Below are 15,576 nucleotides of genomic sequence, written 5' to 3'. Positions count from 1 at the left end.
TTACGTAGAAGCTGTCTCAAAGAGGTATCTTACTAGCTAGCAGTTCATTGACACAATGATTCTTTACACTTTAAAAGTCCTTTGCTCTACATCTACTTCAAATGCTGTAAGTTCATAAGTCAAGATCTTTACACAATTGTGCTGGTAAAAGGAAAAAAATTGAGCAATGCAGATGTTCTCCAAAGGTTTATCTGTCACCTTTTATTTACTTTTTAAAACCAGCCCCATCTTCCTAATTTAGGGAGGGGCAAAAAAGGTCCATCAGATGCATTAGCAAAAATGCCTTGCCTAAATTCTTGGAAGCAGATAGGATATATCTATTTAAGAAAAATATGATTCTTGTTAAATAGTTAAGGACAAAAATTACTAAAATCACTCTTTATGCTTCATATGATTTTAATAGAGTTTGAAAAAGCATGTATCAGCATTGGTCACTTTGATAATGAGCTTTTCCTATGAGCTTAAACACAAGAATACTGACAATGATCTGAAAGCACACTGTAGATTTTAGCTCACCTTATTTCTTAAGCTGTACTGCCTAAATATTTGCTCTTCCTGTCATAATAAAATAATCTCTGTCTACCCTCCAAGTAACAGTGTGAGCAAGAATCACATACACTCATTACATGAAATGCAGATATTAGATTTGCCTTTCTGCTTAAGTGTCTCCATCTTAGTCCCTTAGAGAACAAATGCTATATCAGGTTTTATAATTATAACTTGTGATGAAAACAATGCATCGGGGCGGGGGGAGGGGGGATTCAAAACACCTGTACTGCCATCTTTTGTTGTACAGAGTTTCTTTTATACCCAGTGGACAAGATGTTCTTTGTAAAGTTGCAAGAAAGCAGAATAACTCCACATAATATTAAGTCAGTTACTTGGAAGTATACCCATGGATACCTGATGATGATTTGATCTTATAAGCTGCAAGATTTTTACACGTGACCAAATGCATACTACTTGCTTTTGCCACTATAAATAAAACTGATAAAAATGTTAACCTTAAAAATGCAGTAAACTAAAAAAATTATTGTTGGGCAGAGGGGTTGCAAAATATTGGGAAATATATGTATTTTATAAAAGCAAGTGCATTGTCCCAGAATTAAGCAATGAAATTTATAGTTAAAGAGACTTAGGACAGTGTGTATCTATTCATAGCAACACACTTTAGATATAATGGATATATCCACATTTTATCATTTAGATTAAATGATCATGAATATAGACCTTTAAAATATGAAATTATGATGTGCTTTGATACATCATAATTTCATTTTGTTTATTTATATCATATGCAATGTAAAAATATGGAGCCTTAAAATGTATTTTCAAATCACATTCTGTTTTGCATCTCTAAGTTTTAAAGATTAAACAGTTGGAAGCACAATTCATATACCTATAAACCAAAGAAGGGTACAGTTTTAAATAATTATTGTCAAGAAACGACAACTGTACTCTTTGTAGAAGCAGGGATGAATAATTACAAAGCTGGGACATAATTAAGCAATTTTGACTGTCGTATTCTTGAGCTGTCTTTCTGATGTGAAGTGCTGTCAAGCCCAGAAATACACTCCATACTGGACAGGCATCTTCTACTTTGATCTATACTTATACCAGTGAAATGAGGTCATGGTCTGGTCATTAAACAAGGCTTCCTCATCTGGCTTAATGCCTCTTATCCAGCCAGGCTTACCCAATCTTTATTAAAATCAGGCATGATACAATGTTCAATATTTTGACAAAAGAAAACATAAACATCACAGAATAATGAAGTTTAGCTCACTTACATAGTGAGATGGAACACTGCACTGTAACATTAAACTGTTTTCTAATAAATGACTGCATCTTTCCATAAGACAGTCATATCACAAACAGATGCATTTTAAACAAAGGATGAAATGAAGCAAAGCACAAGAAAGTGCAGTGTTCTGTTAAAAAAAAAAATGAAAAAATAGGGAAAAATGAAAGTAAAAATTTATACAAAATAAAATATTTATGACTTAGTGATGGCTGGTGATTGCTAGATACTTTTGCATTTGAGTAAACACAATCTAGTCAAATGGAAATTTCTTGCTTTTATTCTCATTTTGTGTATTTTTTCTTGGTGGGGTACTTTGCTGTCCCAAGTATTTCATGTCAAGACTAAAATGAAAACAACTCCCCACATCACAGCCTCTTTAGATCATCAGTCTGCTTTTTATGCTGAATAAGCCATACCATCTCCTGCTTATCATAATGGGGGGAAAAAAACCCACCTAATTTAGGATTTTTGTTTGTTTGTTTGTTTGTTTGTTTTTTCCTGAAAAAGCAAGTCTGATAGGCTCACTGTTGTTACTACATCTGGCAGAACAACATTTCCATGTGGCATCCACCAAGATAAAGACTAATCATTCCAACTCCATTCCTGACAAGCATAGGCCGACACAGTGGCTACTCTCTTAGGGGGAAGGAAAAAAACATTCCTTAGAAGTTCACTATCAGCAGGGTCTTATATCACTAGGTCAACTTCTTAAGGAGTTTTTCTGATGACCAATACTGGATGTGTTGCAGTCTTCCTCTTAGTTTGGATCAAGATGCATTCTCGTCTAACTAGTTTCAGAAAGCTTAGAATATATTACCACTAGCTGTCTGTTAAATTTGGCTGAAGCTGGTCAAAAATCTCAGCAACTATATGGGAGGGGAACTGATGAACAGACAGAGAGCACAAAATTCAGGAAACCTGAACGCTGAAGAATAAAAAAACATTATGTATTCAATATATAACATATGATAGAATTTGAAAGTACAGTTATTGTGCACATCATCTTTGTGATATATAGAGGAATGCTGCTTGTTATGGTCTTTGAGTATAACTATAAATAGCTATATACATACATATCTGCATCTGAAAGCATATATGCAGAGAGGCCTCTATGAGTGTTCTCAGGCGTAAAAAGAGTTTGCATGCATGCATACTATAAGCATGAATATCCTAGGAAACAAGCACAAATTCAAAACAATTTTAAGAGGTTTATAATATCTGTTCTGCATCCAATTTAATATTTATTTTAAATTAGCCACTTCTGTAATATGTATATAATATTGTATGATGAGGGTAATTTTGTAGCACCTTAAGAAGCATAATTCATTCTATGAGAAGCATTTACAATGATTTTACCATCAGCAATTTGTACCAAACCATTTATAAAGAAGGAAAAAAAAAAACCGTTAGTATGGCAATAACAACAGTAAATTTGAGCCTTCTGCAATTTGCTGAAATAAATGTATGTTTTATCATAAGACTTAGTGGGTAAATAATTCAAAACTATACAAAAGGTTCAATTACAGATATAAAAGATAAAGATGTTATCCCTACATTTGTGAAGTAATTTACCCTTAGCTATTGACTTAAGAAGAGGTTTCATCCAGACAAGGAACTTCAAATTTAGGAAACAGACACTTTTTTTCTTCTCTTACACTATTAAGTTGGTTAAAATTCAAAGACCAGATTCTTAAATGAAAAATCTAATTGCTAACAAAATTTAAAAAAAACCACTTCACCAGATCCAAAATCTGATTAGATAAGAAGAATTATAAAAGAAGATAACATACATATGCTATATCTAGCACATTTCAGCTCTTGCATTTGGCCAGATTCAGCAAAGACGGTTTGCAGTGAATAAGATATCCACAATAAGATATCTTAGAAATAAATTTTTTCATTTATTACATATATGAAGCTGAAATAACTAAAGGCAGTGGTAAACGATATATCAAAGCTATGCTTGTATAGAACTGTTAACATTTTAGTAGTTATAAATGAATCAGTCTGAATTAATTTGTTATGCACTGCAATTGTAGTTGTGATAATGCATTTATCTAGCAACATGGTTATGCTACCAAAGAGTGCATTTCCATAACTGCTACATTATTATTCAGCATTATTGGAAATCTGCAATAAATTATTGATGGTATATTTTAGAGAACAAAACAGCAAACAGAAAGCAAGTAGACTGAAAACTTAAGTGGAGTTTTAAGAAAGATCTGCAGCACTAAAGCGCTCTGAAGCTCAGATTTCTATCATCATGTATTGATCAACAATGGAAAAAGAGGGTAAAGTGGAGAATTCACATTCGCATTCTACTTGCATCAGCAGTATGCAATATGCCCAGAGTTGATGCAAGTGGTATCAAAAGCTCAGATACTGAAACTGTCTCTCTGATGTTGTCAATGCTTATTAGCAGGACACCACATTAAGTAACATCATACAAAATTAGAATCAGCTGGTCTACTAAAAGCCAATAAACACCATAGGTGTGAGCTCTGCGACAGACATTTGTGTTCAACATACAAGGCAGGGGACAACTCGTCAGAAAAATCGCATTCTTTCACAAAAGCATATCACACAGTTGTTACATATCTTTAGACAGGGTAAAAATATTCTTCAAAGCTCAGTGACACGTATTAGTTACTTTGTTATATGAAACAGGTTGGAAACCAGAAATTTGATAACACAACCACAGTCCATTAACCAGATGTAACAGTAAAGTTCGATATTAAACCACAGAAAAATTACTAAGGCTTTTGTCCCTCACCTGACCACATTTACCAGTCCTTTCAATTGAAAGCTTTTGTCTGGTACTTTAGCAAAAGACACAGCCAAGCTTTTGGAGTTATTTTAAAACAGTGTTAATGAATCACATTGTTGTTACTTCTTCCATTTACTCTCCTACCTTAGCGTCCTTGGGCTTAACCACTTTCATGAATGCACCTCTTACCAAGGCTTCCTCTCTCTCCCTCCTGGTTACTTTCCGAGTATCGAGAAATTTCAGGTTTGTCAATTTGTGCAGGACAAAATATCTGACAGATAGCAAAATGCACACAGTTAAAATCCAGTAATAAAGACATACTCACAGACTAAATGACTAAAAAATAACAGCAATAAACATCATTAGCCTTTGTTTCCTCTCTCTGTTCACGTTTTTCATGCAACGTAGCTTACGTAAAAAGTTATTATACTTACTTTACTCTCTCAAATGAAGCATGTTGTAAGCTGCCCATAACAATTTAATGCTGGGTGGATCAGACAGATAAGAAAATTATTACCATGGGCGTGTATATTCTCTATAGGTATTAGTGAGGTATAAGGTATACCCAGAAATAGAATAAATTGGAAATTGTTTTGAATTGCCAGTTTGGAAAAAGGACTTTTGAGTGATTCCAAAGATTCCATCCCACATTGCAGGGGAAAACCAATCTAAGACAGGGGAAACTGCCAGCTATTTTCTCTGAAAGAATTCTCAGAAAACATTCATTTGCCAACACTTTTCTTCAGATTTTTATTATATTTTCCTAAAAGCACAATGATCACCAATATTAAAGACATGTGAACAGCAGCAAATCAGGGAGGAGTGTAATTTGTCTTCTACCGTACATCCTAAAACACCATCCTTTGTCTTGAAAGGAGTGTATGTCAATGTTCAAAACTCTTAACATTAAAAAAAAGAATTTGTCAAGAGAAAGCATGGTGAGTTATTCCTGGTCTCTGCTTTCCAGGGCTACATTTTGACACAGGCATCATTTGGAAGGAGAATTCCAATTTGGTCCTGCCAGAGAGACAAGGTATCCTTATGACATATAGATCCCAGCTCAGGATTAAATGCAGAAACACACAAGAAGAGACTATTTTTATGAAAAATACTTTAAGAATTCAAAGTTCTTGTTAGGACCCATCAGTACTGTATGCTATTTAACCTTTTTACTCAAAGTACAGCAGCTTTTTAGCCTCAAAAAAATACCATTGGCTCCTTGCTTGCAGAGGGAGAGAACATGGTAGATCAGAAACAAAGCAAGGCACACAACCATGGCAAATCAAAATATCTGACCACCTCAGGTACACATTATTTACATTTAGTCAGCCAAATATGAAGCAGACATTGCAAAGTGAGGGAAGTGCCAGACTTTTCCTGGCAGGGGGTAGAAAGGTGATTGATAATGTTCCCCATGCCTAGCTTCTCTGCATAAAACTCCGGTCAGTCAGAGAGCCTCCTAATCATACCAATCCCTTCTGACACTGGAAGGAGGAAATCGAAGTAGTAGAAAACTCTGCATAGCATAACATTTTAAAAAAGAACAACACACAAAAAATGTCTTTTAAAAGGTAAGAGTTATCTTATAATACTGTTCTCAAGACTAGATAAACGTGAAAAAGACTGTAAGACTCGCCTTCTATAACCAAGCAAAATTTAATGCTGCAAAGAAACCTTTCCATCAAGTACACCTTTCCTCTGAGGCAACAGCTTCGTAAATTTTTAACAAGTGAACTGAAAATGCTCAGTACTGAAATGCTCAGGCAATTTAAATGTGAATCCTCAAATCTATGATTTTCAATGATATTAGAAGAAAAAGAGAGTCACTTTACAAAACTGAACCTGTCCTAAGACCATTTATTAAACAACAGCTACAGATCTAAGAGACTGACACATTCTCAGACTCCTCCCAGCTTTCCTGGCTGCCCTTCCAGTCCTCCCTGGCATTTTGCTGGCCCTTATCTTTCAGTGGAGGAGAAGCTATCCATCTTGTGTTACTGGCAGAAAAGCTCTGATGACAACAGATTCTTTCAAATGAAGACATGTACAGAAGGAAACAATATGTCAAGAGCGAAGAAGAGTGAAGCTAAAAATGAGTAAAGACACCCACTAAGTGTAGGGTGAGAAAAGATGAATATTCAGGTGAAGAAAACATCAGTATTAGAAAATCAGCAAATGTTTAATGATGGAATGAAATATGCCATTGAAAAGCAGGCTGCAACAAAAATGACAACAGACTAAGACAGCACTGTCATCTATGCTGACTTTGGATCACAGCCCTAATGTCAGTCTCTCAATCATTTCAAAAGAGCTTAAAATTATAATAGCATTCCTTGATACAAACGTATTTTTGTATTTTTAAGCCATCTTGACTGCACTTCAAAAAACAGAATTAGCACCAGTACTTGCTAATTCCAAAAACAAAACCAAAAAACCCTACCCACAGAAACTAAACAGCAGACTACACCACCAGTCACTGGTTTGGGGTTGGTTTGGTTTTTTTAAAAATTGCACTCCTTAAGGAAAGCAAATATTAAAAAGCAAGTACCATAAAGGTTATCCCACCAGTAGAACAAAGGTATATCAGTGATTAATTCTTTTAAAAGGTGATTCAAAATACAGTTCCATTTATTCATATTCCTTTTACTAAATGTGGGATAAAAAGAATCTATATTATATGAAAATAGTACAATACTTTTTTATTAAATGGCTGAAGAAAAGCATTGGGCTTCCTGGATATATTTTAGCTAGAAATATGAAGATGCAGCTTCAATCTAAATATAACACAAGTTTGCCATAAAAAATACAGGAAAGGATTACCAAAGCCCCGGAATGAATACTTCACAATATCAATTCAACCCTTGTAAATTTAATCCAGGGTTATTTGTTGCACAAAATCTCTTTACTGTGATGTATGACTTAGTTACTAAGGTTATCACAGCAGTATCCTGAAGTTGCATAGTACATAAAACATTTCAGTTAACAATGCAGGGAGGTTAACTCCCACAGATAACCTACTATCAGAGGGTTAGACCAGATGACATGCCTCTGTCAGCTTTCAGGAGCTATTGATGGTTCAATCAGTTTGTTTTGAAGGTAAAGTACAACAAAAGGGCACTAAACTTACTCAAACTGTCAACAGGGACTATCTGGAACGTTGCTTGCAGGTAAGTAATTTTGGGTGTTTTAAGACTATTATCAAACACCAATGGCTGCAGAAAAAGACAGCTACTAATAACACAGAATGCAGCCATCATAAAATACTTTATGGCAGGTACTAGGATCCATAAATTGCACGATGCATTGCACCTGTTTCAGACTTGTAAAATCACTAGTTAAGAGAATGCTGTTTAATGAAAAAGATCCATCTAAATTTTACATTATAAGTTTAGAAAGGTTTATTTTATATTAGAGGTTGGGGGGCAGGGTCTTCCTCCTCCCCCCCCCCCTTTTTTTTTTTTTAATCATTTTGAAACTTAGCACTGCTCCATGTGCTCTGAGACTGCTATTACTGGGTTTTAACATCTTTGCAGTGGTGTGAAAAAAGGTTATTATCTTCAGTGATGAGGATAAAGGTGAGCTCCAGAGAGAGAAAAAAACCAGAAACACCAGGAAGGTGTTTAGAGATCCATTTATCACTGCCTGTAAAGTGATCTTCTAATTCATGATGGATTAAGGAAATGAACTATGTAAGTAAAGTTGCATCATCTTTTGTCCAGAATCATCTCCCGCCCTTGACTCCCAATGCCAAGAGTCCCATGAAAATAACCTAATAACAGATAATCATCACACACAAACAGGAACACTCAGAGATGGAAAAAGACCAGAGAATATCACATTTCATGTTATTTCAGTCGTAGTTAAGTGAAAATGACAATAAAGATTAACAACTCATTTACCAATTTTGTAAATGTTGCATGTGATTAGTATTATTTTAACAGTTTTTACACAAACCTGTCAAGATATTGGAAAAGAGGGACAGGCTTGAGGGGGCATTTGCAAAGGAATGCAGTGAGTTTGGGATTCAGCTACTATTGACATTGGCAAAAGCTCAATGGGGCAAAGCCTTCCTTTGAAGAAACATGTTGGAGTTCAGAAAGGGACAGAACAAAGACAGCTTTGAGATCAGCTACTGCTATTTATTAAACAATACACGACTCTAGTTTTTATATAAAGAAATACTGTCTCTGATACTGACTCACTCTACAGCCTTTAATGAATCACAGACTTGTCATCTTAACTCTGCCATACGAACACGGAAACTAAGACCTATCGGTTACCTTGCAGGTACATTCTGTGTATGTTTCTAGTTCTCTACTGTGTAACAGTCATTACTTAAAACATAGCCCTTGCGTTATTCCCTCACCCCCCAAAAATCAGTGATGGTTCACACAATCTTAGGAGAGAGTTTCACAGGTGAAGCAAAAGGGTTCAAAGAGAATGTGTAAGTGTTCCTGAAAAAGATCACATGGAAGAAAGGAACAAATCTATTTTAAACATATGCGAGAAATTTGTCAGTCCTGATCCAAAACACAGAGGTGTAAATAACTTTTATATCAACTCCTTATTTTTGTTAAATAGCTACTGTGTAATTTCATTCTGATCTATTTTTTCAGTAGCCATTTAGGTTCAGGCATAAAAATTCCTTCAGTTCTAACGAGTTTTGGTACACTACTCCTTACTATTATTGAACAGTTCTAAGAAACTTTTATTCTAGAGCTGTGAACACCATAACAAAAAAAACCAACAACCCACACATAATATCATAGCATCTCTGGGCCTCGATTCATTTATTACCTCCCTTGGAAAAGCAGACAAGTTGTAGAACATGGTTGGCCTCCTGATACTGAAAGATAATGGCATCACCCGTGAGCCACAGTATAAGAAAATCTTAGAAGTGGCAATAAATTACTTGGGGAAAGAATGTTTTGGGTTTTTTTTTTCCTCCTTCTACTACAAGAAAAGTATAGTAAATTTGTTTACGTTAGAGTTTCAGAGAAAATAAACTCTTCCACTGAACCTTTAGTGAAAGACTATGGTAAGAACTAGATTCTGTATAGTCCTTTATTTTGTACTTTTATTAACAAAAACTGTACTATATGCATCAATATTTAAGTTTAAAATGCAAAATTAATCTGGCACTGAAAAATTGAGAAATATTTGCCCAGAGAATGCAGAAATGTCTAGCTCTACCCATACCATACCTGCAACATCCTCTTTGTTTCAGAAAGTGTTTACTTTCATTTTTCTATTTTCTGTGCTACTGCATTTCCTTTGCTTGACAATCATAGAACATAAAAATAATATACCTATTTCAAACTTTGAAGGGCTGATTATGCTCTCAGTTACATTACTGTAAACTAGAAATAATAAATAACCTGAAGTTGGCAAAGTTACATCAGCATTCAAATGGTAAGAGATGAAAACAAAAATCAGAAGGATTGAGCAAACATGTTTATGACACTGAACTAGATTATCTCCTGTAATTGTTTCTTTTGCACCACCAAAAAGTTTAACTCCTACCCCCACCCTTGCCCCACCAAACAGCATATAGCTGGCTGCAGAATTTCCATCTGCAACAAAACTTCCTCAATACAGAGTTAAGGAAACCAGGTCATAAACTTAAACCAACACCTTCCAGAACAGAGGACATGATGTTGGCATGAGGTATGTTAGAAGATCACATAGCCTCTGTGCACCTTGGCACTGCTTGGTGATGACCATGCAATTCTGAGGGGCTCTCAAGACACTCAGAAATCCAGACTGCCTCCTAATACTTTAACATCCTCTGCCCTACTTCCATGTAGCAAACATCGTTATGAATTAGAAAAATATCTCTCTATACATGTAACAATAATTCTAGTTATGTCTTGACTTACTGGCTTAGTATGGACAAATTGGGGTATTATGGACTTCAATTTATTTGGCTGAACAAAAACATTATAATAGCCTTTGTTCATAAATCCTTACAGTGGCTAATCTCAGATGGAAGTTGTGTCTATTTTATGTCTATCAAATCCAGGTTTTTTTCTTCCAGGTACTGTAGAAACGACAAGGCCTCATGCAAACAGTGAACTAGCACAGATTCATAGATTATGCAGATGTAAGGGAATACCCTAATCGTCTCACGAAGTACATAAAAAACATATGCAGAAGTACCACAGACTTCAATCCCTTCTGCTAAAAGAGAGCCTCAACAGTAAGTTCACTGATATTGACCAAGTATATTAGCATTATTTTCATTACAGCGTGAGGACTTCTGGTCTCCTATTGCTTCTTGAATATGGATTTATGTATTTATATTACCATACAAATTAAAAAACAAGACTATTTAAAATAGATGAGTAGGTTCTGTCTCAATTAAAAAAAAAAAAAACATGAAAACAAAACAAAACCACAATAAAACAAAACAAAACTGCAAGGAAACTGGAAATGCTATAAGAGGACCCAGCATTTCACACAATCAAACCTGTGGGATGGGAATAGCTGATTTAGCTTGAAAAGTTAATCCATACAAAATGCATGCACTTCCTTCCTTGCTGTTATATCTTAAGAGGACTTCATAAGGTTATCACCATTTGCTCCCCCTGCCAAAGATAGCATATCTAGTATATGTACTTTTAAGCTTATTTAAAATAAACTCAGGCATTTGTTTCCACTTGCCCTTGTTTCCATGTCAACAGCTCTTAATGAATGCATCATTCCAGGAAATGTCAATAAAGAGCAAAGAAGAGTGAACAAGCACTGAAAACTTCACACATAGCATACATCCTTCACAATCATATCACTTTAATGAAAATAGGTGAGGTCACCTGCAGCATTAGCAAACGCTTTGTAATACATTCTGACCCAGATGATTTTTCACAGTTCAGTAACACCACGTTTGAAGTTTTCACTGCAAACAATACACCCACAGGACTGACCAAGTGCGGGTACAAGAGAAGCAACCAGCAATTACTGTGTTGACTTCTGTTACTTTGATCTCCGGGTCATGACCTTTGCTTTCACGCAATCTTCAAAGTAGAGATTGTAGAATAGGTTATTTTAGAGGATGCACTGTTTTGCAAGCTATTTTTCTGTGTTTCTTGCTTCCTGTTTGAGCCAAAAGCTTTTAAAACTTTCCTATCATGATTATATTTTAGATATTCTGCTTTCCCTTGCCCTCACCGCCAAGATACCCCTTTACAAAACATCACCTCCCAAATACAGAAAAAAAGTAAGAACTTATGGCACTTTTTTTTTTCTTGTTACAGAACGAAACGAAAGCCATTTTACAATGATGGAAAAAACCATGAGATTTTAAAATGAACCAAACAAGTTTGCTTATAAAAATATCGCAGAAGGGAATTTTCCATTTTCTTTTCCTGTCCAAGCAAAAATTCCAATAAAAAACATAGAAATGTTTTCATCAATTTGTTCTCCTACACATTTGAAAGCTAAGGAGGAATAACAGGGATGGGAAAAAAAAAAAAGGTTTTCTTTTTTTTTCCCCAAAAAATATATCCCACTTTCTTAGAAAAAATAACTACTTTGAAAAAAAATCACAACAATGTTTTTGTATAAAACCTATTTTTAATGAAAAACTAGGGAAAAGCTTTAGTATTGAAATTGATAGAATGGTATACCAATGGATTACCTGAGCAACCAGATCATAACTTCTTGACAAAAAGCATAGTTTTATACATTTTCCAAGTATTTATGATAAAACCTAATTATTTTTAAAAGATGTAATATTACTTTTTATCTCTGTTATTAATATCACAGTAAATCACTGGACCTTGAGTTTTTAAAAATTTTATTTTCCACATTTTTTTAAGGTTGAGATTTTGGGGGTTTTACAGATCTTTTCAGTTTGTTGGAATGACAAGATTAAGTAAAGCTTTGATTTCTAGCACCTTTCTCTTTCTGGTTGAGGAATTAAATAGCCTGAACTCTAATTGAACTCAGGAGGAATGAAATTAAAGCTCAATGAAAAATGAAGCTGTGGTTCCAATGGTCACTGCAAAAATTTACAAAAAGAAGTTCCTATTCAGAACAAAACAAAACCAGTTAAAGTTTATGGTAAAGCGAAATGTTTACATAATTCAGGTTCATTAAAATGCAATCTTTTGTGCTTTCTGTGTGACAAATTTTCTCAAAAAAAAAATCTTATGAAAAGAAGTTACTTCAACCCATTAAAAAATGCTGAAACTGGCCATTTCAAATGTTTGCTTTTGAGATTTGAAGCAATACGTTTGATAAAATATAAATACTTTCTCACTCAGAAGAGCTTGCTGCTGTTAAATCTGAGAGATAAATCTGTATGTTTGCGGAAAGGAAGAAAAAAGTTTTGTCCAAGATTATTCAGAACATGTACTCAAAACTCTGAATTAGCTATTCAGAGTAAAATTAGCAGAGTACTTTTAATCGGTTCCACCTTGTAGTGAATATATTCCCCCCTAAAGACAGACAGACAGATAGATACTTTTGGATTTTGAGTCTAATGTTGCCTTGCAAACACATTTCATATAATGTAACAAATAATTATGGAGAAGGATCAGGAAGCTTTCATTATAGCAGCAGAACCATAAATCATTCAAATAATTAGAAGTCCACTCTTCTTTCTTAAAAGAGCTTTAATTAACCTAGTTTCTATGGGAAAAAAAAAAACAGGTTTTTGAAAAACTGAGGGGAAAGAAAATGAAAGCAATGTTGCAGTTTCCAGCAGATGCATAAATACAATCATTTCACACTTTGACACGGTGGTTTGCCACAATGTGACCTAAAACTACCTTGACCTCTCTGAAATCAACATTTTTGCATTGAAATGAAACAACAGACATGCTTGTTTTGATGTATGGCTGTGTGACATATTATAAATATTACATCACATAACCACAGAATATGTCAATCAATAAAGAATTTTTTCAGACAGCACTAAATGAACCATGGGTTCTTGCCTCTGAATGGCTCCTTTAACGTACTACTTTTGCTTAAATGATTAATAGGAGACATATTGTCAGAAAACATACTTAAAGTGAAAAACAGTAAACTGTAGAAATATAATTCATTTTTTAAGCAATTCTCTAGTGCAAATGTCACATAAATTTACATAGAGACAGCACTATTACACTCTCATAAGCTGGATAGTAGGCATACCTTCCACTTAAGTGTGAAAGCAATGGGAAAATATTTTATTAAATCTAGGCTGCTCTACTTGGTGAAAACCAAAATGCTACAGCTAAGCTGGATTCAAAAGCTGAAAGTCTTTAGTCTAATGATAGCCTAGAAAACCTTCGCAAAAATTTGGAACAAAGAAAAAAGTATATGCACACCCAAGACAGCTGTGCTGTTGTTTCAACCTACAGAATTTATGAGCAATAAACTGGTGCATCAAATTCACGCCACTTCCCAATAAACCTGCTTTTAGTCTCCGTCACTTTGTATTGTTTTATACTAACTCCTACAGCAGAGTTTGGATTACACGAAGATAAAATCAAAGTTTTATTATATAACTCTGAATACTGCAGGTGATCTGCTAATAAAAAGTAAGCTCAGGCTCTGCAAGGTCAGCAGTGTGGTCACCAGTGCTGCTTGGCTCTGACTTGCCTCAGACAGCCATTTTCAGCCTATGTGAAAAACGCCAGCACACAAAGACTGAAATCTTGTATCAGATGTAAGCAAGGAAAAAGAAATCCAATGACTTTTTTTTTTTTTCTTAATAATCAATGTCTCATTTGCCTAAAGATTATAGCTATGAAAATTATGTCACTTCAGCAGACATTCCATAAGTTTGGGATCTATACTCCCAGTCATCATCAGTAATAACTATTTTTATTTTTTAAAAAATAACCCTCGTAATTTTTAGCAATATTTCAGTTGGATCAGTTGGACATACAGCATTTTATCAGGCTTCCATATTAATTTCCAGGTGACCTTTTGTGTAATGTAGCTCATTAAAATTACATTATGGAGATAGTTTGGGGTTTCTTATTTGAATCTAAACACTAACTGCTCTGAGTAAAGCAGCACAATACACAGGAGGAGTCCTTTCTTCTGTGTTCTTTAATAATGCCTTGATAACCATGGTAGAAGAAACTCATCACCATAACCGAATGTTAGCAGAAGACAATGCAACTGGCTGAGTGTAGTGATTTTTTTTTTTTTAATTAACTGTCACCCATAGAATATATAAATGTTGCCTTACCTTGGCCTTACAGAAGGAAAGGCCGTAAGTAGGCACGTATGAGCACCCACACTCAGGAAACCCTGTGCACACCTGCTCAACTCAAACATGTGCTGTACAGCACTGAAATATTTCTTGAAATAGGGTTGCTGAGAGTGATCTCGCTGAAATGGGGTTACTCATATTCCCAGGTGTTTCATGGCAGAATATGCCACAATGCTTTCAGAATAGAGTAGATGTTTGTTTGAGACTCTGAGTTGGTTTTCGTTCAATATTTTTCTGGTAATAAAACAAAACTGGCATACCTTATCATATCTACAAATGAAAACACTAACCTGTACCTCTGGTAGTCATCTTCATCCTTTTCTTTGCAGACTAGTTCATTTGGGCAGGCCATGTTTCCAAGCAAACTGAGATACTGTAGTGAGGGCACAACTTCAGCCAAATGGTCCAAAAGGCTTTCTAATTCTGTTATGTGTCAAAGGTTGTGGGTTAAGGATTCTACGACATTAATGAAAAAAGCACTTAGAGTTGCATCACTGCTGATTTAAACATACATTTCAATAACTGACAATCAAATTTAGTATAGCATTCAGGAAAATGTCACATTAATTGTTCCAAGGGCAAACAGGGATAAACTTCAGTCAGTTTTTTGGCATGGAATGAAAGAATTTAGCTGTTCTGTCATTCTTTTCTCCTCCTTTCTTTCCTAGGTGGTTCACTACAAAACATTAAAACTTTGACAAAATGATGGATGCTGTGTGGTAAAATGGCTAGCAATTGCTGGAGCCATGAAACTTTTCCAGCATGGAAACAAACAGTTAGTTTCACAGCACATTC

The 15,576-nt window shown here is 34.9% G+C and overlaps 1 protein-coding gene across 1 annotated transcript in view; it reads right to left on the bottom strand.

Moving 5' to 3' along the window:
- Positions 1–1,868: 1,868 nt before the first annotated feature.
- The window catches only part of LOC104079450 (chromosome unknown open reading frame, human C10orf11), a 40,000-nt gene continuing 26,292 nt past the window's right edge, over positions 1,869–15,576 (bottom strand). Inside the window, exons 3-5 of the mRNA XM_009581490.1 lie at positions 15,072–15,211; positions 4,716–4,842; positions 1,869–1,931 (exon numbers count right to left, since the gene is read on the bottom strand). Of these exons, the coding sequence (XP_009579785.1) occupies positions 1,869–1,931; positions 4,716–4,842; positions 15,072–15,211 (330 nt within the window). The remainder of the gene's footprint in view (positions 1,932–4,715; positions 4,843–15,071; positions 15,212–15,576) is intronic.

This window comes from Fulmarus glacialis, unplaced genomic scaffold, assembly GCF_000690835.1.
Source record: "Fulmarus glacialis isolate BGI_N327 unplaced genomic scaffold, ASM69083v1 scaffold4307, whole genome shotgun sequence".
Taxonomy (NCBI): domain Eukaryota; kingdom Metazoa; phylum Chordata; class Aves; order Procellariiformes; family Procellariidae; genus Fulmarus; species Fulmarus glacialis.
This window is presented reverse-complemented; position numbering and strand designations above follow the sequence as displayed.